Source organism: Notolepis coatsorum (assembly GCF_963971535.1).
Source record: "Notolepis coatsorum genome assembly, chromosome: 1".
NCBI lineage: Eukaryota > Metazoa > Chordata > Actinopteri > Aulopiformes > Paralepididae > Notolepis > Notolepis coatsorum.
The window spans coordinates 158,546,563-158,572,716 of record NC_140165.1 but is presented as its reverse complement, the minus strand read 5'-3'; the positions used below and the strand labels follow the sequence as shown (position 1 = coordinate 158,572,716).

General features: G+C 45.6%; 1 protein-coding gene across 2 annotated transcripts in view; it reads left to right on the top strand.

Moving 5' to 3' along the window:
• Positions 1-409: 409 nt before the first annotated feature.
• Positions 410-26,154, top strand: part of LOC311234459 (guanine nucleotide-binding protein subunit alpha-14-like) — a gene marked incomplete at both ends in the record, with an annotated part of 56,763 nt that continues 31,018 nt past the window's right edge. For both annotated transcript variants that reach the window (XM_084321642.1, XM_084321643.1), the window contains one exon: positions 410-527. In XM_084321642.1, the coding sequence (XP_084177768.1) occupies positions 410-527 (118 nt within the window). The remainder of the gene's footprint in view (positions 528-26,154) is intronic.

Here is a 26,154-nt window from a genome sequence, read left to right as displayed (position 1 = left end):
AAATATCCAGAGTTTAGTGACGTTTCTTTCCGAACTAGCGGGGACGGGTTTAATCAATTAATTGCAAATAGTTACGAATGATAAAGAAATACAAAAGGCGGAATCTTCGAGATAACGCTCATTCCACTTAACTTGAGACTGAGACTGAGAGAGAGAGAGAGAGAGAGAGAGAGAGAGAGAGAGAGAGAGAGAGAGAGAGAGAGAGAGAGAGAGAGAGAGAGAGAGAGAGAGAGAGAGAGAGAGAGAGAGAGAGAGAGAGAGAGAGAGAGAGAGAGAGAGAGAGAGAGAGAGAGAGAAGAGAGAGAGAGAGAGAGAGACGACATCCGTGTCCACCGCTCATGGACTTACACTTACTTACTAGTAGAGGGGCACATTGAAGACTTGGACAAAGTCGGGGACAGTTTGAGCGATGGGATGCTGCAGATCAGCGGAGGGCAAAGAGAACCAGCGGATCAATGAGGAGATTGAGAAACAGCTGCGGAGAGACAAGAAGGACTCGCGCAGAGAACTGAAGCTGCTGCTGTTAGGTGAGCATCATTATACCTGAGCTATAGCTTCTTCCCCCAGGCCATCAGAGTCCTGAACAATGAACATTGAGTACCACAGAACACTGAACTATCCACACATAAGCACACATGAGCACACACACGACACGCACGCTGTGCACGCTCACACACTAGCAGCCACTTTAACACTTCAACATGAGCGGGCACACACTCATGCGCACACACTCACACTTATTGCCAAAGGAAAGGCCACTTTAAATCAGTATTAGCAACAGTAACAGTGTATTGCACTACCAAAGCTACCTAGCATGTCCTATATGCTCTGTAAATAACTATGTACAGATACCGATTTTGATGTCACACCATGTTACCTGTTATTGCAAAAAAATAATTGTATTGGATTCTATTATATGTTGTACCCACTATATTGCACATCGTTGCGGGCAAGACCACCCGCATTTCATTGTATACTCGTATTCCGTGACAAATAAAACTCTTGACTTGACTTGACTAGACAGACCGACCCACCACACCACTGATTGATTGATTGATTGAAAACTTTAGTAACAGATTGCAGAATGGGTACAGTACAGTACAGCTCAATATACAATTGTTAAGGGGATGCAGACCAGAGAAAGACTTTCATCTTGTTTACATCAGGGTCCCCCATTTTCAATTCATCGTAACATATATGACATACATGATATACAGATAGACCTACTGCTACATCTATACATCGCCCCCATCGCTTCCTGATTCTACTGCGCATGCGCACCAACCGACCTGTAGGAGTCGCTGTCCACAACGCCCGATCCCCACCCATCAGTTTCCCACCCCCTAATACTGCCAATGTGTATTAGTACGGACGACCAGCTAAACTGAAAGCAATGTGGAACGCTGGGCTCGAACAGGCGAACCCAGCGTCTCCAGTATTCGTGGTGAGCGCCTTGCCCACTGCACCACGTAGCCGCCCTCCCGTAGGTGTTTTTTGAGAGTGTTTTTGAAAGTGGGTAGTGATTCACATTCCTTTACAGCTTTGGGTAGGGCGTTCCACATTGATGTGGCATAATTGCGAAACGTGTTTAGTCCCTTGTTTGAGCCGAATCTGGGTTTAACATGATTTGTGGAGCTCCCTCTGGTGTTGTGATCGTGGTATTCACTGACCTTTGGGAAGTATTTTGACATGTATATGGGTACCTTGGTCGTGTAGTGTATCTTGTAGACCAGGCCCATTGCAAGTTGCTGTACTCTGTCGTCTACTCTAAGCCATCCTAGGTTGTCAAAGTGGGCAGGGGTGAGGTGGGTTCTATAGGAGTAAGGTCAAGCAGTAGTCTGACCAGTTTGTTTTGAGATGTTTGTAATTTTGTTTTTAGCGCCTTTGAGGTGCTTTGGTACCATGAGGTGCAAGCATAGTCGTAGTACCCTTGAATGAGTGCTCCTGCCAGAGTCTTCAGGATATTCTTGTTTACCAGTGAGGAGATCCGGTACAAGAATCGAGTTCGTTGGTTGACTCTTTTTTTATTACATTGGATGCCATTTTGTCACAGGAAAGATTTGCCTCTAGGATGGAACCCAGGTAGACCTATCTTCTTTCCTAGTGACAATATTGTCACCCACTGTAACTGAGAAGCTGTCGGTCTTGCTGAGTTTGTTATTTGAACCGAAGAGAATGGACTCTGTTTTGCCCATGTGTAATGATAGTTTGTTATCAGCGAGCCATATGCAGACTTTGCCTAGTTCTGAGCTGAGGGTTTTTTCAACCTGTAACTTGTTCTTGTCAGAGACCAGCAAGGCTGAGTCGTCCGCAAACAGGAACAAGTTGCAGTCACAAGCTGACAACATGTCATTTGCATAAATTATAAGTCTACAACGTTTCGAGCAATCGAGCAGTCATGGGGCATGACGAAGGCTTTTTTGAATTACAAATGCAGACAACACACACATACACACACACACACACACACACACACACACACACACACACACACACACACACACACACACACAGCCAGGTGGTCGGAGAACAAAGAGGATTATACTCTGTGTCGTTCTAATTCAATTAACTCTCTATTAAATAACTTAGAAAAACAGAAACTACCCTTGACTTGAAATGACTCATTCTCAAGTATTCATTAGGCCATCATCATTACTTTTGTCCTCCCAAGAAAACCCAAAACACAATTTTAAAGGTGCTGTAAGTGGTATTTTTTGTTTGTTAAAATAAAATAAATGGTCTACATGTTAAAATAATAGTTCTAAATTCTGAAATTCTTCTGCACAGTAAATTTTGCTGAGTAAATTTTACTCAAACTGAGTACAATTTTACTCACTTGGGCTCAAATGGACTCGGTTTGAGTAAAATGTACTCTGCGAAATTTCAGTTACAGTGGGTGACAATATTGTCACAAGGAAAGAAGATATTACCTACCTGGGTTCCATCCTAGAGGCAAATCTTTCCTGTGACAAAATGGCATCCAATGTAATAAAAAAAGTCAACCAACGAACTCGATTCTTGTACCGGATCTCCTCACTGGTAAACAAGAATACCCTGAAGACTCTAGCAGGAGCACTCATTCAAGGGTACTACGACTATGCTTGCACCTCATGATACCAAAGCACCTCAAAGGCACTAAAAATCAAATTACAAACATCTCAAAACAAGCTAGTCAGACTACTGCTTGACCTGACTCCTAGAACCCACCTCACCCCTGCCCACTTTGACAACCTAGGATGGCTTAGAGTAGACGACAGAGTACAGCAACTTGCAATGGGCCTGGTCTACAAGATACACTACGCGACCAAGGTACCCATGTACATGTCAAAATACTTCCCAAAGGTCAGTGAATACCACGATCACAACACCAGAGGGAGCTCCACAAATCATGTTAAACCCAGATTCGGCTCAAACAAGGGACTAAACACGTTTCGCAATTATGCCACATCAATGTGGAACGCCCTACCCAAAGCTGTAAAGGAATGTGAATCACTACCCACTTTCAAAAACACTCTCAAAAAACACCTAAGGGAGACTGCAACTCGAAACTGGCCCCTGTAAATGTCCGAACACAACCCCCTCCAATGTACAGTAAATTACCAAGTATGGTCTTGTCAATAATCCAATGTACAGTTTTGTTTGTACAGTTGTACAGTGTCCCCCACCCACCCCTCCTACCCAACCCCCCCCCCCCCCCCCACTCCTACCCAACCCCCCCCCCCCACCTCCAATGTACAGTCCCCCCCCACCCCCACCTACCCAATCCAATGTACAGTTTCTACGTCAAATGTATATACTCTTTTTTTTCTGGACTCTTTTTGTATCACAAACAGTACTGTAATTGCAAATCTGGTATGTCATAAATGTATAGATGTAGCAGTACTGTCTATCTGTATGTCATGTATGTCATATATGTTACGATGAATTGAAAATGGGGGACCCTGATGTAAACAAGACGAAAGTCTTTCTCTGGTCTGCATCCCCTTAACAATTGTATGTATTGAGCTGTACTGTACTGTACCCATTCTGCAATCTGTTAATAAAGTTTTCAATCAATCAATCAATCAATCCCGTTATTGTGTGTTTACTGCAGAGTAGAGGGACTGGGAGACCCATACTGACCAAATACTATATCAGTGATGGCTGTCACAATGTAGATCTTTTTAACACTTATTTTAATAATAAATACAAAAAAATATCACCTTTAATTCAGGCTTTAATTCGATTGCATTGGAAGTAATTTGAAGCAAACAATGGGATTACACTGCTGTGACTGTGATTGACATACACTGTATGTGGGATTGGGGTTCATTAATATTTATTAAATAATGATTAGTAACCTATACATAATAAAAAATACTATGTGCCGTTTGAAATCGAATTGAGCTGAATTACAGTAAATTAATTTGAACCATTTATGAATTGCATTTTACACAGTTTTGTTTGAATAAAATTAGCTGATAGTTAAAAGATTACCGGATGACACTCAGTTTTTACAGTGTAGGTGAAAAGCAGTGGACAAAAAGCTCCAGATACAGTATGGCGAGGCAGAGACGCCCAGGTGAAATAGGCTACACCATTCAAAATGTTTAAGTATTTGACAATAAATGGATGTACTACCATGCTTGAATATGAAAAGTACACAGCCAGTGAGGTAAAGTACAATACTTCAAAACTGTACTTTAATAATAATAATAATAATAATAAACTTTATTTATATAGCACCTTTCATACAAGGATTGCAGTTCAAAGTGCTTTAAATAATAAATAAAACAACCTTTCTGCGCCCTCTCTTTCTAAAACTTGGTCTGTAAAATCGTCCACACTTTCTTGTAGGTGGGAATCCGTAATTGACCACAGACACCCAGCCTCAGCTAGTGGGGCGCAGGGATAAAATAAAACAACATAAAATAAAAACAAAATGAATAATAAACACATATACGCAGTATAAAATAGTGCAAGATAAATTAGTAGTGCAAGTAATTTAAGTGCAGTGATAAAGGCATAAGATTAATCAAATGCTTTGATAAAAAGATGCCTTTTAAAAATTTCTAGCGTGTTCGCTTCCCTGATATTTATGGGTAATGTGTTCCACAATTTTGGGGCGTAATTGACAAAGGCTGCATCACCGATCTTCTCATGACTGTTTCTAGTGACCTCTACTATAGACCTGCATCTAATGATCGCAGTGTAGCTGGTGTGTAGTTCATGAGAGAGTTAGCAATGTAGCTATAGGTCCTTGTCCATTTAGACTTTAGAGCTTTGTATGTGAGGAGGAGGACCTTGAAGTCAATTCTGAAAGACTTTAGCACCAGACTTGTGTATAAGTAGCCTTGTGATGTTCCACCTCCTATCCATGGAAATTAGCCAAATTGTAATAGCTAGATGGAAATGGCCCACAGTGCAGCCTGGGGCAGGATGTTGGGTTAGTGTCCTAGCTGCTGTGGCTGGGCTTCATGCAAAACCCATGCAAATCCCAGCCACGAGTAGACTATTCCCTGCTTGGACGGCTCTCCTCGAAAATACATCCCTCTAAAAACACAGACCGCAGTCGCTCTTTAGGGAACAGTTCACTGCATTGAAGAAGCCTGTATGATCCATCCAAAAAGCACTGGCACCTGTGTTTTTGGCTTTTGTTATTATTAGTAGGCCTAATGCTAGTGGAAGTCAATGGGTTCCATTAGCATGCCTCTGAAAAAACGTTACGTTAGTCTTTCTATTGACTATATTCATACGGCAGCCATTTAGCTCTCATGTCACGCTCAGGTTGGGATTGCTTCCCACCCTGTTGGAGAAATCCCAACCTGAGCATGACATAAGAGCAAAATGGCCGTCGTGTGAATATGGTCAATATAGGTAACAATGTTGTCAAATGGTTAAGAGGTTATTCGGAAGGTGACACACTGACCTCAGCTCGGAACTAGGCAAAATCTGCATATGGCTCGCTGATAACAAACTATCATTACACATGGGCAAAACAGAGTCCATTCTCTTCGGTTCAAATAACAAACTCAGCAAGACCGACGGCTTCTCAGTTACAGTGTGGGTGACAATATTGTCACAAGGAAAGATGAAATTACCTACCTGGGTTCCATCCTAGAGGCTAATCTTTCCTGTGACAAAATGGCATCCAATGTTATAAAAAAAGTCAACCAACGAACTTGATTCTTGTACCGGATCTCCTCTCTGGTAAACAAGAATACCCTGAAAACTCTGGCAGGAGCACTCATTCAAGGGTACTACGACTATGCTTGCACCTCATGGTACCAAAGCACCTCAAAGGCGCTAAAAACAAAATTACAAACATCTCAAAACAAACTGGTCAGACTACTGCTTGACCTTACTCCTAGAACCCACCTCACCCCTGCCCACTTTGACAACCTATAGGATGGCTTAGAGTAGACGACAGAGTACAGCAACTTACAATGGGCCTGGTCTACAAGATACACTACACGACCAAGGTACTGCACCTACGGGAGGCTGCAATTCGAAACTGGCCACCATAAATGCCCAAAACCCCCACCACCTCCTAATAGACAGTCTCCTCCCCACCGCATGTATATATTCCCTCCCCGCCGTATGTATATTTCCCTCCCACCCACCCACCCCCTCCTAATGTACAGTCCCCTCCCCATCATATGTATATACTCTGTCAGGATCTAGGGGTAACAGTACTGTATATTTGAATACCGCCTATGTCACAAATGTATCAGTACTAAATACCTATATGTCCCTATGCCATAAATGTCATGTATGTTGTGTATGTCATAAATGTCTATATGAATTGAAAATGGGGGACCCTGATGGAAACAAGACAAACGTCTTTCTCAGGTCTGCATCCCCTTAACAATTGTATGTATTGAGCCGTACTGTATTGTACCCATTCTGCAATCTGTTAAATAAAGTTTTCATTCATTCATTCATACCCATGTACATGTCAAAATACTTCCCAAAGGTCAGTGAATACCACGATCACAACACCAGAGGGAGCTCCACAAATCATGTTAAACCCAGATTCGGCTCAAACAAGGGACTAAACACGTTTCGCAATTATGCCACATCAATGTGGAATGCCCTACCCAAAGCTGTAAAGGAATGTGAATCACTACCCACTTTCAAAACCACTCTCAAAGAACACCTACGGGAGACTGCAATTCGAAACTGGCCCCTGCAAATGTCCTAACCCAACCCCCTCCAATGTACAGTAAATTACCAAGTATGGCTTTGTCAATATTCCAATGTACAGTTTTGCTTGTACAGTGTACAGTGTCGTGCACATCTCGAGAACCATTCATACGATCGACTTCAGGCTCGGTGGGTGTATTCCAAGTGAGTGCAGTGTGTCAAATCTGGTGCCATTTGGCCAGACGGTGGTGCTATAATAACAAACATTGCGTTTGGCCTGTAACTTTTGAACTGTAACTCTCTGAAACGAATTGTCTTTTTCCTCAATTCTGTGGGTCCAGACAAATCCATCCACAAGCCATGCCCATTTGGCCAGATGGTGGCTCTATAACAACAATGTATCTGGAAACATGGCGGGTGTAGTACTGAGAACACGTAGTCAATCACAAGTTCTGTTCTTTTAACAACACCCTGGTTTAACCTCTGTATTTAAAAAACAATGCAAAGCAGACTCAGTTAATTAAAGCTATTTCATGCTGCGTGTCTACAGCCATATTTTCATAGTCAGTTAGATTTGTATGTATATTAATTTATATATATAATATAAATTAATATCATGTATCACAGCGGATCCTTAGGGCCGCTAATTGAAGGCTGACTCCTCCTGAACTGCAGGTGTGTGTTCTGAATAGAGCTGTCCTCAACAAAATAAATAATAGTCAAGGATTTTGTCGACCAATCGATTAATTGACAAATGTATAATTTTTTTTACATGTGCAACAATGCCCTTTTTAAAGGTTGCACTTATCAGAAGATGTGTTTATAATTTGTTAGGGGAAAATTATGTCAAAATCAACCAATTGACAAACAAAGTCAACTAAGACCAAGCCAACCATTATTTTGATCAGAAATGACTTGTGACGATTTCTAAGAGCAGAAAAACAGTAGAAAGCTAAGACGTCACCAGGGTGCGTCCTGCAATATGTTGTTTATCTTGACTAAGGACCGCCCATGTTGACAGAACTGGCTATGGGGCGACAATAATATGTTCATGAGGCATGGTTTCTCCCTTCAGCCTTTAATCGGCATGGTTTATTATTTACATTGCTACACAGCAGCACATGAGTTCTCCTCTCCGTGAGAGGTAGGTGGGAAGAGATAGAGTGGGAGGAGACATCTCCTTAAATACCCTCTACCTGGCGGTAGCATTAGCGGCTCCGCCTATAGCGCCCTCTAGTGGAAACAGTTATGCATAGTTAGACAGTTACTAGCAATCATATATAACCTCTAACTTTAACACTCCCACTTAGGGTTGTCTAGTACACTGTACAACTTCTTCAAAAACAATTTTCAAAGAAAATAATACAGTTCAGAGCATCAAAAAGAATATGGCAGTCAATACTACACAACAGGCAATATTTACACACCAAACATGACCTCTGCAAATCTTTTCAATTTCAGTTTGGAAGCAGGTTTCGTCATAGCGTCTGCTACCATGTCGTCTGTTGGACAATAAATCACTGTCATTCTTTCTTCTCTGATGACAGATCTGATGAAATTATATTTTATATCGACATGTTTACATCTCTGTCGGCACACAGGGTTTCTAGCAATCGTAATGGTTCCCTGGTTGTCTTCATAAACAACAGTCTTCTTATATACATAGGTATCCATTCCTTCGAGCAGTTGTTCTAGATAAATACATTCCTGTATTGTCATAGCTAGAGCCATGTATTCGGCTTCACAAGTTGATAGTGCCACTGTGGGCTGCTTTGTTTTCCACGAAACCAGTGGTACTTCTTCTATCTGTGGTGTCAGCTGCCCAGTCTGCATCACTGTAGGCTTTAAGCCCTAAGCCATCGCTGCTCTTTCTGAAACAAAGCTGTTTATCTGCTGTACCTTTGAGATAACGAAAAACATGTTTTGCTGTAATCCAGTGCTCCTCTGTGGGGTCAGCAAAATGCTGTGACAATTTACTCACTACAAAACATAGGTCAGGGCGAGTACATAATAAATGAGGCTACCCACAGCTTCTCTGTACATTTTTTACATCTGTCAGTTTCTGAGCATCCTCTTGGTAGTCTAGTTTTTGATCACATGGTGTTTCCCTTGATCTACATTCTTGCATGTCAAAACGTTTCAGGATCTTTTCCACATATCTCTTCTGGGATATTTTTACACAATTGGCAGACTGTTCAAAGTCCATGCCTAGAAAATGTTTTAACCTTCCAAGGTCTTTCATTTTGAATCTGGTGGAGAGCATACCTTTCACCTGTTCTAGGTTTCTAGTGGTGTCTGCTGCGATGATCAAATCATCTACCCAAATGACGATTATCACTTTTCCTGACTCTTTTGACTCCCTTGAGTAAACACAGGGGTCTACTGGGTTCTGTAGGAAGTGATCTTCAATGAGACATGTATGAAGCATCTCGTTCCAATTTCGCCCAGACTGTTTCAGGCCGTAAATGGATTTTTCGAGCTTACACACTAGCTTCTCTCCTTTCTTTTCGTAACCTTCAGGTTGTTCCATATATATCTCTCTATCTATGGGTGCGTGCAGATAGGCTGTCTTCACATCCATCTGATGTAAAATCAAATTGTCCTCAGCTGCTTTCTGCATCACTACCCTTACACTGGTCAGATTGGCTGTGGGGGAGAATGTTTCACCGTAGTCTATCCCCTCCCTCTGACTGTAACCTTTAGCTACAAATCTCGCTTTGTACTTGTCGTGGCCTTCAATACCCTCCTTGATTGAGTACACCCATTTCCCTCCCACTGTCTGTCTGCCCTCTGGTAACTTGGTTAGAGTAAAGGTGTGGTTATCCTCTAGGGACCTCATCTCCTCATCCATTGCTCTCTCCCATTTACTTGATTCAGAGGACACTATGGCCTCTTTAAAGGTCTGAGGTACCCCACTGACTACTCTGTAGCAGTAATCAATGCTGGTAAGTGTACTGTCATCCTCGTCACTTTCTCTCCGGGCATAGTCTGTCAGATACTTTGGTGGTTTGTGTTCCCTTGAGGGATACCACCCACTGCTTGGGGCACGTAACGTAACCCTCGGGTGCTCCTCGTCATCGTCCTCTGGGGGTTGCTGACTGTGTCTGCACGACCGTGCTAAGTACACTAGGCTGAGGTGTCTTTGTTTCTTCACACCTTACTCTGGAGTCCAGCTCTGGCTCCTCTGTCTGTGTCTCGTTCTCACACGTTGTCTTTGTGACAAACTTGACTAGCCTGTGTTTCTGCACTCTCCCTTTACCGGGATAATAAACTAGGAAAGCGGGGCTTCCTTTGTCGTGCCCTAAAAAGAGTCCTTTTTCACATCTGGACTCGAGCTTTCCTCTGTCCTGCAGGTAAGCATAACACACTGATCCAAATTGGTGCATCCTAGCTAGATTACACTTCTTTCCTGTCAGTGCTGTATACGGGGTGGTGCCTGTGTGCTTATTAAAGCACCTGTTTCTGGTGTAAGCGGCTTCTTGCACCGCATAATGCCATAGACTCTTAGGTAAGTTACTGTCTACTAGCTTACACCTAGCCATTTCGAAAAGAGTGCGCCATTCCATCTCTGCCACTCCGTTCTGGTGTGGGGAGTATGGACATGACGTCTCGTGTCTTATCTTGTTCCTTCTCAACCGTGATTGGAACTCTCTATTTGTGAACTCGGTTCCGTTGTCGGACCTCAAGCATCTTATGTTACCATAAGGGGCTACGTCTGCCAGGAATTTCTCCGTGGCCTGGAGTGTGTCATTCTTTGCTTTGAGAAAGTAAACAAACACTGCCCCTGTACACACATCTGTAAAAGACTACATATCTAAAGCCTCCTATGGACTTGTTGCTTACTGGACCGGCTAGATCTGTGTTAACTAGCGCAAGTGGTACCTTTACTTTTTCTGTGGGATTTATGTTTCTCGATTGAGTAAACTTCCCCTTTATGCACACTACACATTCTCTGTCAGGTCTACGCTTTTCACCTTCAATGTGCATGCGTTCTGTCACTGCTTGCAGTTTCAGTAAATCCTCATAATTACAATGACCCATAATCTCATGCCATGTTTGAATATCGTGACTGACAGTCACGTTACACATATCATTATTATCATTACACTTGTCGTTGTCATTACACAGGTGCGCTTCCCGTCTGCCAGCTCCATGCTGTGTCTCTCCTGGTGGAAAGTGTTGTAAAAGTTCTTGAACCGACTCCTGTTGTTGATGACGTGGGACGACGCACCTGTGTCCACGATCAGTCCCTTCCTTTGGGGCTGCTGCAGCTGCGTTGGCCTGGTGACGTACGCTGTCTGCGCCCCGAAGATGAAGTCTTCTTGTCCCGCTACTCTCCGGGCGTCGTCTCGATTAGTCTCACGCCCACCGTCGCCGCCATCTTGTCCACTGCCGCCATCTTGTCCATGCGCATACCGCGCGTTCTGGTCGCGTTTTTTCATGCACGCTCTGTCTGTGTGCCCCGTGGATTTGCAGAAGCTACACCAGACAGTCTTTGTGCAGTTACCTTTCCGATGGCCTTTTTCTCCGCATCGCCAACACGCCAGCTCCGTCGTGGGCCTGGTCTTCTCCCTCGCCGTCGCTCGGGCCTTCAGCACCCTCTCTCCCGCCTCCGCGGCGGCTGGGTGGATATCTTCTGAGGCCTCGAAATTTCGTAACTTGGCCTTGAACTTTCCCAGCGTCATGTCCGCTGAACCGTGTGTTACCAGGAGTGTGAACGGTTTGTACAGCTCCGGTAGTCCCCTCATCACCATCGCCATCATTAGCCCAATCGCTTGGTGTTCCTCCTGCACTCTTCAATGCCGTAATGATCTGCTCAGCTCTGATGACGTATTCGGTCACAGTCTCGGTGTGCCCCTTCTTCAGTGCTGTTAGTGTTATGTAGAGAGACACGACTCGGGGTCTTCCTTGCCCGATATAATGTTCTCTCAACACTTCCAGGCTTTCTCTGCCTTTGTCTTTAGTGTTGCGGAATATCAGCCCCAAGCTTGTGTCGTCGAGCAGTGGTGCTAACTCACAGTATGCATCTGCATTATGCTTGTCGTCCAGGGCTTGTGCCTCCACCGTCAGGTCTCCCGTGGGGGCCGTCAAGATCGTCGTCTTCAGTCCCACACCGTGCATGCAGCATAACATGCGCTCTTCCCAGAGCTCATAGTCCTCTGCCTTTCCATTGAATGAGGGCCATTTGCTCCTTCCCTTGGTCGCCATCCTCCTTTTTGATGGTAGGCGTAGCTTTAGCTCTGTTGGTATAGCCTTTAGCCATGCGGTGCTCCCGGCGCTAAACTAGCCTATGCTTCAGCTAAACTTGATACCCTTATTATTTCGCCCCTGCGTGATCTGGGCCCATAACCTGTTGACAGAACTGGCTATGGGGCGACAATAATATGTTCATGAGGCATGGTTTCTCCCTTCAGCCTTTAATCGGCATGGTTTATTATTTACATTGGTACACAGCAGCACATGAGTTCTCCTCTCCGTGAGAGGTAGGTGGGAAGAGATAGAGGGGGAGGAGACATCTCCTTAAATACCCTCTACCTGGCGGTAGCATTAGCGGCTCCGCCTATAGCGCCCTCTAGTGGAAACAGTTATGCATAGTTAGACAGTTACTAGCAATCATATATAACCTCTAACTTTAACAGCCCATTTATTGTATGGACCTGTATGAAGGTTTCAAGTCATTATAAGAATTCATAAAACCACAGCCTCGCCTATAATAATACACATCTTTACAGGAAGTTTAAAGGTTAGAGATTGAATCCTACCCTGGCCTCCCCTCTCTCAACCAGCTACCACAAGGTGCCCTGGAGCAAGGCATGTACATTCCAAGAACTCCAGTGGAGCTGTTCAGTGGTCAACAGTGTGACTGTGGTTGTAACTAGCAGCAATGATATCTGATTGTAACTAGCAGCAATGATATCTGATTGTAACTAGCAGCAATGATCTGATTGTAACAAGCAGCAATGATATCTGATAGCAGCAATGATATCTGATTGTAACTAGCAGCAATGATATCTGATTGTAACTAGCAGCAATGATCTGATTGTAACAAGCAGCAATGATATCTGATAGCAGCAATGATCTGATTGTAACTAGCAGCAATGATCTGATTGTAACTAGCAGCAATGATATCTGATTGTAACAGTGATATCTGATTGTAACTAGCAACAGTGATATCTGATTGTAACTAGCAGCAATGATCTGATTGTAACTAGCAGCAATGATATCTGATTGTAACTAGCAACAGTGATATTTGATTGTAACTAGCAACAGTGATATCTAATTGTATAACTAGCAGCAATGATATCTGATTGTAACTAACATAAATTATATCTGATTGTAACTAGCAGCAATGATAGCTGATTGTAACTAGAAGCAATGATATCTGATTGTAGAACGAAGGTTATCCTATAACCCTAGTTATTAGGGATGTCCCGATCACGTTTTTTTGCTCCCGATCCGATCCCGATCATGTGATTTTGAGTATCTACTGATACCGATATTTCCCGATGTTCACGTCTTAAACTCATACTGAGGCCTTAGTTTTGGTTTTAAATTGCATATCATTATTCATTTATTTATTGTCACACAGAGCAGAAGAATTTTGCCAAAACAAACCAATAGTATCCAGCTGCAGAACGGCAGATCAGCCACACTCTCAGACCCAAACGCATTTCCTTTGATTTAATTATACATCAAATGATTTATGAAGTTAACTTTTCACCTGGATAACGTCAACATTCAGGGTGAATGTAATGTGAGAAATTGGGATTAAAAAAAATATAAAAAAAAATAAAAAACTAAGGCCTCAGTATGAGTTTAAGACATGAACATGGTCATGTTTGTTTAATAAAAAATAAAAAGTTTAAAAAAAAATAGCTTTTTAAAAAAAAAAAAAAATTCGATCCCGATCTTCGGAAAATCACGTGATCGGCCCCGATCCCGATCACGTGATCGGATCGGGACATCCCTACTAGTTATATGAGTAAATAGCGAGCGCTCTGCTCAGGCACGTTGGAAGGGGAGGTGCGAGCACCCCCCCTCAGTTATTGCAAAGAATTAAAAAAAAATTTATCTTTGAATGTTTTTTTTATGACAGTATTTATATATTTGTATTGTGGTGACCTATATTAAGAGACATTCACCAAGGTGGGCTTGTGCCTTTAAGAGTGTGGGTTGTACTGGTTAGGGGAAAGGTTAAATGTCACTTCCGGTTCCGGGTGACGGGTTGTTGTTATTGTAAATGCTATGTGCAGGATAAGTAAAGTACTCAACTCACTACTTTCTTATCGCCACATTGGTGACCCTGTGAAGAACATTTGTTAATGTTAAATTAGCATTAGCATTATGTCTCAAGACAACGGCGTCGCGCAACCGCAAGCACCCACGCCAAATGCTAACGACGCTAATATGAACATTTACGCTGCAACCGTCAAGTTGCCCGACTTTTGGCAGCATAATCCCCGGCCGTGGTTTCAACACATCGAAGCCCAATTCCAGCTGAGAGGAATAACGCAGGACATAACCAAATACTTCCATGTGGTGTCGGCGTTGGATGCTTCGACGACGGCACGGGCGATGATGCTGTTGGACGATCCGCCGGCAGCTGACAAGTACAATGCGCTAAAGACATTCCTTCTGAAGCTGTATGAACTGTCAGAGTTAGAGAAAGCGGACCGCCTGCTGTCCCTCAACGGCCTCGGTGACGGCAAACCATCAGAGTTGATGGAGAAGATGCTGGCTGTGCTGGGATCAGCGGATCCCTCCTTTCTGTTCACGCACATTTTTCTACGGCAGCTTCCAGTGCCTGTGCGCACGGCACTGGCCAGTTCCCTCCTCTCCTCCACCAAAGACTATCGCGGCCTGGCTGCAGAAGCAGACAGGGTTTTCCTGGCCAACAGGCAGCAGCAGTTTGTCCATGCACTGCTGCCCCACCAGGGCACCTCAGCCCCACCACTGGATGTTTATACAGACACTGCGGCTGCGGTGACAGCCCGACGCCAACCCGACGACGGGCTCTGTTATTACCATGCCAGGTTTGGGGACAGGGCCAAGCAGTGTCGCAAGCCATGCAGCTTCAAGGGGCAGGGAAACACCAGGGCCGGCGCTCATTAGTGGCTGTGGGTGCCGGCCATGACTGCAAGCTGTTGTTCATCACTGACTCCTTGTCCGGCCGGCGGCTGCTGGTGGACTCGGGCGCACAACGCAGCATCCTGCCGGAACAGGGCGTGGACACCATGGACGGCAGACACGGGCCCCAGATGGACGCAGCGAACGGTACGCCCATACGTACTTACGGCACCAGGTATGTCGAGGTGTGTTTTGGGGGCCGCCGTTTCGGCTGGGGTTTTGTGATGGCTGCGGTGTCCACGCCGCTCATGGGAGCAGACTTCCTCTGTGCCTTCAGTCTGTTGGTAGATGTGAAAAACTGTCGCTTGATCGATGCCCTCTCTTTTTCCTCTTACCCCTGCACACTTGGGGCGGTTGGGGGGGGCGGAGCTCTCTGCCTGTTGAACACACTTGCCACCGGGGACCCGTATGAACGCCTGCTCGCCGGGTTCCCTGACCTCACCACACCCACGTTCTCATCTGCAGTGGCCAAACACGGGGTGGAACACGATATTACCACCGAAGGCCCCCCAGTCTATGCCCGGGCTCGGCGTCTCGACTCAGCCAAGCTGGCAAATAAATATGCGATCGGGGAATTCCGATAATTAGTCATATTCGCCGATCGCGGAAACTGATCAAGTGGATATCTCACTCGCTTGTCTCAGACGCACAGGACCTGCAAACTGCTCCTCCTCCCTAGCCCCGCCCGTACCCGTGTAGAGTTTGTAAACACAGCGGACCTCCTCTGCTGAGTCTAGATAGTGCATTCGACCTGAGCTAACGTTAGCTACCTAGCTATCGTTACTGTTTAAACAAAATTACCCAGTCAACTATTCACTTTTAGTAGGCATTGTCTAACGGTATTTAGCCGGCTAGCTACCGATAGCTCCTGATATCAACAAATGCTCCAGCAAGTCTTGTAGTGCATGTTGATACCTCCGTTAGCTCGCGTTAGCTGACGTTAATTCACTGTTCAAAACGAAATGTCCGATTGAACTAAATAGTTGTCTTAACGTCATCTAGCCGGCTAGCAGTAGCTACAGATAGCTCCTGATATCAATGTCTTATAACATTGATTGAATGCGTATTCGAGCTGAGGGCTTGCTGAATGTTAAATGACCAAAGCATAACGTTACCAATAGGGTCCCGCTGCAGCGCCGGAGAATCCTTTTTGGTAGCTGGAGGCTACTAGAGTACACACAGACAGTGGAGCTGTTTGCAGATAGCGAGCATTTTGACTTGTTGCGTGGTGGCGATGTCTCGCAGATAATACAAGTACAAGTCTAATTATATAATATATATATTTTATTAAAAAAAAAAAATTATATAAAATAATTTTTAATTTCTTTTTAATCAAAAACGATCGGTATCGGATCGGTATCGGCCGATATGGCTCACGACGATTGGTGATCGGTGATCGGTGGCAAAAAACGTGATCGGGGCATCCCTAATAACGCCACAACCCCCGACCGGTACCCTGTTCCGTACATACAGGACTTCTCTACCCACCTGGCGGGGGCCGTCATCTTCTCCAAGGTGGACCTGGTGCGCGGGTATCACCAGGTGCCGGTCCATCCACGGGACGTGCCCAAAACAGCTGTCATTACACCCTTTGGACTTTTTGAGTTCCTAAAAATGCCTTTTCGGGCTCATGGGGGCGGCGCAGACGTTTCAGCGGCTGATGGACTCTGTGCTCCAGGACATGCCGTTTTTGTTTGTGTATTTGGATGACATTCTTGTAGCCAGTGCATCCATAGAGGAGCACATGACACACCTCCAGCAGCTGTTTGAGCGGCTCAGTAAACACGGCCTCATTGTCAACCCGACCAAGTGCCAGTTCGGGCAGTCCTCCATCAACTTCCTCGGACACCACGTCGCTCCACAGAGAGCTACCCCACTCCCCGCCAGGGTGGAGGCCGTTGCCAGTTTTCCTCGCCCCCGCACCGTACGGTCTCTACAGGAGTTCCTGGGCATGGTGAACTTTTACAACCGGTTCCTTCCCCATGCTGCCCACCTCATGCGCCCCTTGTACGAGGCCCTGCGGGGCAAGGTGCCCAAGGACGAGTTAGACTGGTCCTCGGGGATGGACAGCGCTTTTGGGGCTGCCCAGACCGCGCTAGCCAACGCTGCTCTGCTGGCGCACCCCTCTCCCACTGCCCCGGTCGCCCTCACGACAGACGCCTCTGACTATGCAGTGGGGGCGGTGTGCGAGCAGTGGGTGGGCGGGGCCTGGCAGCCACTGGCCTTTTTTAGCAAACAGCTCCACGACAACGAGCGTAAGTACAGTACTTTCGACAGGGAACTGCTGGGTCTGTTCCTCGCCACTAGGCACTTTAGATTCCTGTTGGAAGGCCGCCAGTTCACTGCCTTTGTGGACCATAAGCCGCTGACGTTCTCCATGGCCAAGACCTCGGAGCCGTGGTCGGGACGTCAGCAGCGGCAGCTATCGGCGATCTCCGAGTTAACCACGGACATTCAACACGTGGCGGGCAAGAACAACTTTGTCGCCGACTGCCTCTCTAGGGCGGTCATCGGGTCCGTCCACTTGGGACTCGATTATGCCGCCATGGCGGCAGACCAAGCCACAGACTCAGACATTCAGGCCTACCGGACGGGCCCTACTGCACTGCAGCTGGAGGATGTGGTGTTTGACACAGCTAATGCCACTCTCCTCTGCGACATCTCCACTGGCCAACCGCGCCCTATGGTGCCTACGGCCTGGCGGCGCCGGGTTTTTAACATGATCCACGGCCTTTCCCACCCAGGTGTGAAGGCCTCGACTAAGCTGGTGGGGGTCAAGTTTGTGTGGCCTGGCCTCTGGAAGGATGTTAGGACCTGGGCTGGCTCATGTGTGGCGTGCCAGCACGCCAAGGTGCACCGCCATACCAAGGCCCCTTTGGCACCGTTTATAGTGCCGGAGAGGCGGTTCGATCACGTGAATGTGGACCTGGTGGGCCCCCTTCCCCCCTCCCGCGGATATACTCACCTCCTCACCATGGTGGACAGGACCACCAGGTGGCCGGAGGCTGTTCCACTGTCCTCCACTACGGCAGCGGAGGTGGCCCGGGCTTTCATCGGCTGCTGGGTGGCCCGTTTTGGCACACCGGGGGACATCACAAGCGACAGGGGCCCCCAGTTCACTTCGGAGCTCTGGACTGCAGTTGCAGAGCACCTGGGGGTGAAGATCCACCGCACTACGGCGTACTACCCGCAGGGCAACGGGCTTTGCGAGCGGTTCCATAGGGACATGAAGGCCGCTCTTCGGGCTGCCCTTACGGATGGCAACTGGGTTGACCGCCTCCTGTGGGCTTTGCTTGGTCTTCGTTCTGCCCCCAAAGAGGACCTCCAGGCCTCGTCCGCCGAGCTGGTGTACGGCCAGGCGCTGCGGGTCCCTGGTGTTAGATCCTGATCTATCTGGCCAGTATCACGTCTTCGTCTGTTTGGCTCTCCATCCAATTCCTCTGCGTTGTGTCATTTTAATGGTCCTGACGTCTCCGACACTGGCTGATAAGATCCTTATCTCTCCCCGTTAGTACAATCCGCAAACCATAATAATTCTCCACCTCCGTAAGAATTCGACACTTTGACAACGTGAAATACCTTACAAGGAGAAGCGTGGTTTATTTGATAAACAGAAACCTCAGCTCAGATGTTAACAGATTGTATTGTCCTTGAAGAGTCTATTCTAATGATCTTTCGGTGTGTTCAGTCTATCTAATGATCTTTCAATCCAGTCTATTGTCCCTCTGCTATTCAGTCCAACAATGGTCAGGCCTGTTCATTAGCCAAGACCATCCTCGTGGTAGCCGAAGCTAATGATGATGTGGCATCCTTCCTCCCCCCCCCCCTCCGTGATGAGAGGAGAGAGAGTCTCTTCTGGTTTCTTCCCTCTTAGTCTCAGTCAGATTTTTGTCTGCCCTTAGCCGCTCTTGGTCTGCCTTATACCCGGAACCACTGTTCGACTTATAGATCTTCGTCGTAGCAACGACGGCCCCCCGCCCCTCTCCTGGTTGTCATGCGACACTCATGACAACTGCTAATAACCTTTCACACATTTCAAAACGTTTCTCTACTGTTTCATCAAAGATGTCACCCCTCCCCCTCGCTCTTATCAATTTGTTCTTACAAGGAATGTCAACATTCGGCTGGCTGCTAAACATTCTGCTGGCTACTGGACCACTGTTCTATCACCCTCTTCTAAGGCAAACCATGCACATTTCGATCTCTCTGACCCGGCACCGTTTTAGCTGTGGTCATCTCCCCCCAATCTATACATCACATACATTGAATAAACCCCGTTTTCTCTCACTGGGGAGTTTCTTTCGGAGGCCACAGCTTCCTGGTCCGTCGCCTCCCATCGAACAGTGTCCCGGGGTGTTGCCGATGCCCTTATTCCCATTCCAACATCCCGCCACTGCCTTCCCCAGTCCTACATCCCCAGGGACCTGCCATTGGCCAAATATGTGTTCATCCGGCACGACAGCCATCGGACCCCGCTGCAGCCCCCTTATGACGGGCCTTTCCGTGTCCTGGAGGCAGGCACTAAAAACTTTGTTGTGGACATGGGGGGCAGGCCGGAGCGGGTCACTATAGACCGTCTTAAGCCTGCCCACTTGGACAAGGACGAACCAGTTCAGTTGGCCCTACCCCCGCGGCGGGGGCACCCCCCGGTTTCGGCTCAGACCCCTGCCCCGTCCTCTGTTCCGGCCTTGGCCCCTCCCGTGGCCCGGCCGATGGTCCCACTTCTCTCCCTTAATCCCCCTCTGGTTAGGCGCAGTCGGTTCAGCCGCTTGATCCGTCCCCCTCCACGTTGACTATTTCATGCGCTAATCTGTTCATTGATGGACTGATCACTGGCTATTAATTAGTTGCAGTTTTTGTTTTGGTGAATTCTGGGGGGGCCTGTGTGGTGACCTATATTAAGAGACATTCACCAAGGTGGGCTTGTGCCTTTAAGAGTGTGGGTTGGACTGGTTAGGGGAAAGGTTAAATGCCACTTCCGGTTCCGGGTGACGGGTTGTTGTTATTGTAAATGCTATGTGCAGGATAAGTAAAGTACTCAACTCGACCTACGTCTCTGGCTCACTACTTTCTTATCGCCACAGTATATTATATACTGTAACTGTATAACTGTAACACTGTATATTATAAGTTTATCCTGCTCAAAGCACTTCACCATTTTAATATTGTGTGTATTGAGCCGTACTGTATTGTAGCCATTCTCCAATCTGTTAAATAAAGTTTTTATTCATTCATTACACTACTGTACGTACACAATCATACGCAGTGGCGGACTGGGACACAAATTCAGCCCGGGACATTCAGACGCACCAGCCCACACATCGGCCCACGCACCGGCCCACGCACCGGCCCCGAAACCGGCCCACACAACGGGCGTTATGAAACACTTGTCCAGTATTAAACAACCCAAGGCTGTGGCTAAGGAGTCAACATCAGGGAGACCAAATCTACACACCGCCCCTAGATGTGCACTCATGCACTAACATCTTAGTGCCTCATTAGCCTAGGGATTAAGGATACATGAAGTATTAACTACACCATAATAATATTGAGGTTTTGATCCATAGAAAGTAGGGATGTCCGATATTATCGGCCTACCGATATTATCGGCCGATATCGGCATTAAAATGTGATATCGAAAAATATCGGTATCGGTTTTAAAGAAATAATATTTTATTTACATTTCTATAACCTTTATTTACCCAGGCAAGCAAGTAAGAACCAATTCTGATTTTATTTATTGTCAAAAGTATGCATAATGTTGTGTTAATTCCACAACAAGAGATATGTAATGTTAATTACCTGAAATTATTCCATTTCTTGGGGCGGGAAACCCTGCATATATCGGTATCGGTTGATATCGGTTGATATCGGTATCGGAAATTAAGAGTTGGACAATATCGGTATATCGGTATCAGTAAAAAAGCCAATATCGAGCATCCCTAATAGAAAGGTCTGTGCTACACAATTTCAGTTATTGGATTTATTGTCCTTTAATTTGGCACTCATGACATTAGTTGCTTGCCGTTTAATCAACATTGAAAGACCCCCCACTTCCTCCCAGACACCCATTCCAAGAGCCTGTTTTCTCTCTCTCTCTCTCTCTCTCTCTCTCTCTCTCTTTCCTCAGAGTCAACTGCATAAGAAGAACATCAGCAATCAATAATAATGGCTTGAATTCATACAGCGTTTTTCAGCCTTTTGAAAACACCCAAAGTAGTAGTAGTAGTAGTAGTAGTTTATTCAGTCATCATCTCACACAATACAATATACCCCATCATTTAACAATATTTGATTTTACAGTGACTGAAAAGGTACAGACTGAAGCATAATGCTTATATATGCCTGTCCTATATTCTTAACAAAAATGTAAAAAAAATTGGCGGCTACGTGGCGTAGTGGGCAAGGCGCTCACCACAAATACTGGAGACGCTGGGCTCACCTGTTCGAGCCCAGCGCTCCACATTGCTTTCAGTTTAGCTGGTCATTCATACTAATACACATTGGCCGTATTAGGGGGTGGGAAACTGATGGGTGGGGATTGGGCGTTGTGGACAGCGACTCCTACAGGTCGGTTGGTGTGCCTGCGCAGTAGAATCAGGAAGTGTCGGGGGCAGCGTGAGCCTCCCACGCGTTACTCCTCGCCACTGAGAGATCGAGCTGCGCAGGTGAAAAGATGCGACTGCTGTTACCTCAAGTACCGGAGGGGACTTGTGCTATGTATGACTTAGTCCACATTGCAGCCGGCTTGTGGGAGGCAAGAAACAGCGTTCGTGACAGGGGAGGGTTGAATTGGATGATACGAAATTGGGATGGGAGAAAATGTAGAAAATGGGAGAAAAAGTGGATAAAAAAAAACAAAAATTAAAAAAATTAAGACTCCAAAACAGTATTCTAAAAGAAAATAGCAAAAGAAAACAGTATTATTCACCCCTGTAGTTTTCAAAAATAGCTTTACAAATTTTTCTTAAAAACCAAAAGCGAATTACTCATTCTTAACTGTATATCAGCATTGTTCCACAAAGCGCTTCACAGAAACCATCAAGCATTCACACTCACACAGTCATACACTACTGGTGGTTGTGAGCAGCATCAGCAAACACAGCTGCCCTGTGGCAGACTGACGGAATCATGTCTGCTAATCAGCGCCAACCACCATCAACAACCTTCATAAATACATTCAACATTAATGGAATAGGCTAACTACCAACTTAGCTGTAGCAGTTAGCTGTTATATGCAATCACATATGTTTAACTACGGGGTAGTAGTTGACCTAGTTGTTAGCTTAAGCTAGTTAGCTGTGGTTATTTACAAACATGTAGATGAGACTAATCATATACAGATCGAGAACATGGCTAACAGTTGGGAATTCTAAGGTACATCTTATTTAAGCATGTAAAATGGCAACTAATCAATTCAATCAATTAGATTACCAATATTATATCAACATGAAAATTTGGAAGGGAACATAATAGTATTTTATTTTAGTATTTACAATTATAATATTAGTAGCCGATTAATTTGCAGCCCGTCCTAGGTTCTGATTGGCTCTCTAGGTTAGCACTTTAGCTTCTGATGCTGTGGTGGGCACTAGTCCTAACATTGCTAACTAAACTTTTAGTCAGAGAAAAAACGTCACAAGTCACAACTATTTACGTCCACGTGCTGTAAGGAATCAGGAATACGGAAAGCACATTGTCTTGTAATAGAATGACTGAAATCACTGCAAGAGCTAGTATAGGCTAGCTAGCCCTCATGAACCGGCAGACACCAACAGTAGAATATGCACTAGGCTACTGCATGCACCTGTCATGTTACTGTTGGTTCCTTCCACTTGAACTTCATCATCATTAGCAGCAGCAGCGGGTAAACATGTCTGTAATTTTAGAACATTGTTCTGCGTCTTTTACTAGCAATTTTAGTTTTTTAATTCTAGCTTTTTCAGCTCCACCCTTTCTTTTTTTGCATTCTCCATTTCTGCGCTTCTAGGCCTACTCGCGGTTGGGAGGAAACGTGAAGCTCATTCACTGATGTCTCATGTCTCATTCAAGACTGGCTAACAAAAGCATGTCTTTCACTTAACACCAAGAAAACAGTGTGTATGATGTTCACAAAGTCACCAGTAGAGGTCACTCACTCTAATGTGTTTCTGGGAGAGGCGGAGCTGGACATTGTACATTAATTCAAGTATCTTGGGGTCACATTGGACTCTACATTGACCTTCAAAAAGTCATGTGAAGAAAGTGACAAACAGTCAAGTTTAACATCGAAAACTTCAGGCAGATCAGGCCCTGCCTGCCAGTTAATGCTGCAAGGATGTTTCTGCATTCAATGATTTTATCACACATCGAGTAGGCCTACTGTTTTATCAACTGGTCTCTTTTATATGTCACTACTCTTACACCAATATAATTACTCTACAAAAAAGCCATAAAAGTATTTGATAGGAAACCAATTTCATTTCATCACTGTAATGTTTTAGAAAAACATAACATGCTAAGTTTAGAGAATTTCCAAGTTTTCAAATATACTTGCTTCATGTACAAGGTTCTGCATGGACTTGCCCCTCCCCCATTGAATGAGTTCATCCAACAGAAAGCAGACACTGGCATTACCACCAGGGCCATCAGTAGAGGGGACTGTAAGGTGCCTTTTCGGTATACTACCATTGCAAAAACTGTGTTCTCTGTTAAAAGTGGTAACTACTGGAATAGCCTGCCAGTTGTGATTAGAGAGTGCCCCACATACTCCATGTTCAAGACCCATCTTAAACTGCATCTTAAGGCAAACCAGAACTGTGATCATTTTTAATCTGATTTAGTTTATGCAACTTGTTTATTGTTTTATTGCCGGCCCACACACTGGCCCACACACCGGCCCACATAATGGCCCACATATGGCCCACACACTGGTCCACACACTACACCGGCCCACACACTACACCGGCCCACACACCGGCCCACATTAGTGGCCCACACACTGGCCCACACACTGGCCCACACACCGGCCCACACACTGGCCCACATACTGGCCCACACACCGGCCCACACACCGGCCCACATACTGGCCCACACACCGGCCCACACACTGGCCCACATTAGTGGCCCACACACCGACTCACACACTGGCCCACACACCGGCCCACAGACTGGCCCACATACTGGCCCACACACCGGCCCACACACCGGCCCACATACTGGCCCACACACCGGCCCACACACTGGCCCACACACTGGCCCACATTAGTGGCCCACACACCGACTCACACACTGGCCCACACACCGGCCCACACACTGGCCCACACACCGGCCCACACACTGACTCACACACTGGCCCACACACCGGCCCACACACTGGCCCACACACTGGCCCACATTAGTGGCCCACACACCGACTCACACACTGGCCCACACACCGGCCCACACACTGGCCCACATTAGTGGCCCACACACCGACTCACACACTGGCCCACACACTGGCCCACACATCGGCCCACATTAGTGGCCCACACACTGGCCCACACACTGACCCAAAAAAAAAAAAGTAAAAAAGTAAAAAAAGTAAAAAAAAAAAAAAAAAAAAAAAAAGTATAATTTTTTTTTTTTTTTTTTTTTTTGGACCAGCCCACTTTGGTCCCGGCCCATCGGGATTCGTCCCGAACGTCCCGATGGCCAGTCCGCCACTGATCATACGTGTAAAACCGACAAGATTTCAGCAGAGTAGATTTTCGAGTGATGATAGACTGTCACAGACTGATTGAATGCAGTAGCGGCTCGTGGATGCTTCGCCACTAGGGGCGCTATACCAAACATTTTGCAAACCTGTACAGTACCACGCAACCGACTCATGGCAAGACGTGAGCGATTCGACTCACGCTCACGGCAATGAATCGGCTCTTATGAACGAGTCGCTCAGCTGTTACTACAACAACACACAACCAGTCAAATAAAGTATAGTCTAATTCACAACTTGAAACACAATATATAAATAGAAAAGTTAGAAACAAAACTCGCTCCGTCTCCAAACACACGCAGATCTCTCCCTCTCTCCTTCTCTCTCTCACACACAGCGCGACGTGGAATCGATTCGTTACACAATCAGACCTATTATATACCAAGAATAACTTCAGTATGAGTACAGGGCTGTACACATATTTTGCATATTGTTAAACGAGCCAAGGCTAGCTATTAAACTATCGATATGAATCGAAAATCTGGGACCCTGATGTAAACAAGACAAACGTCTTTCTCTGGTCTGCATCCCCTTAACAATTGTGTGTATTGAGCCGTACTGTATTGTACCCATTCTGCAATCTGTTAATAAAGTTCTCATTCATTCATTCATTCAAACATAGACGATATTGAACAAGCCATAATCCACGTATTTTCAATCCAAAAGCGAGAGAGAGAGAGAGAGAGAGAGAGAGAGACTCACTGTTTAGTTGACACGTCCAGGGCAGGAGGGCTTGCCTTGATAAAGTAGTGTATAATCCACTGTAGGGCTGTCTTAAATGCTTCGAAGCTTCGAACGTTCGATTCGATGGCACAAGCTTCGAGCAATAAAAAAAAAATCGAAGTTTAAAAAAAAAATAAAATACAAAATCTTTTTTTCAAATAAAAAAATTCTATATATTTTTTTTTACTTCGATTTGTGTGTGTGTGTAGTTGTGTGTGTGTGTGTGTGTGTGTGTGTGTGTGTGTGTGTGTGTGTGTGTGTGTGTGTGTGTGTGTGTGTGTGTGTGAACTACCCATCCCAGTTAGGACAGCCGAATCCCGTCCAATCTTTCGCCGTCGACTAAAGACTCACTTCTTCAACCATTATCTGAAATGATAAAAAAAAAAAAAAAAAAAATCTAACCGTGACTAACCTTACTGTCATGCACTTGTCCTAATAAACTAACC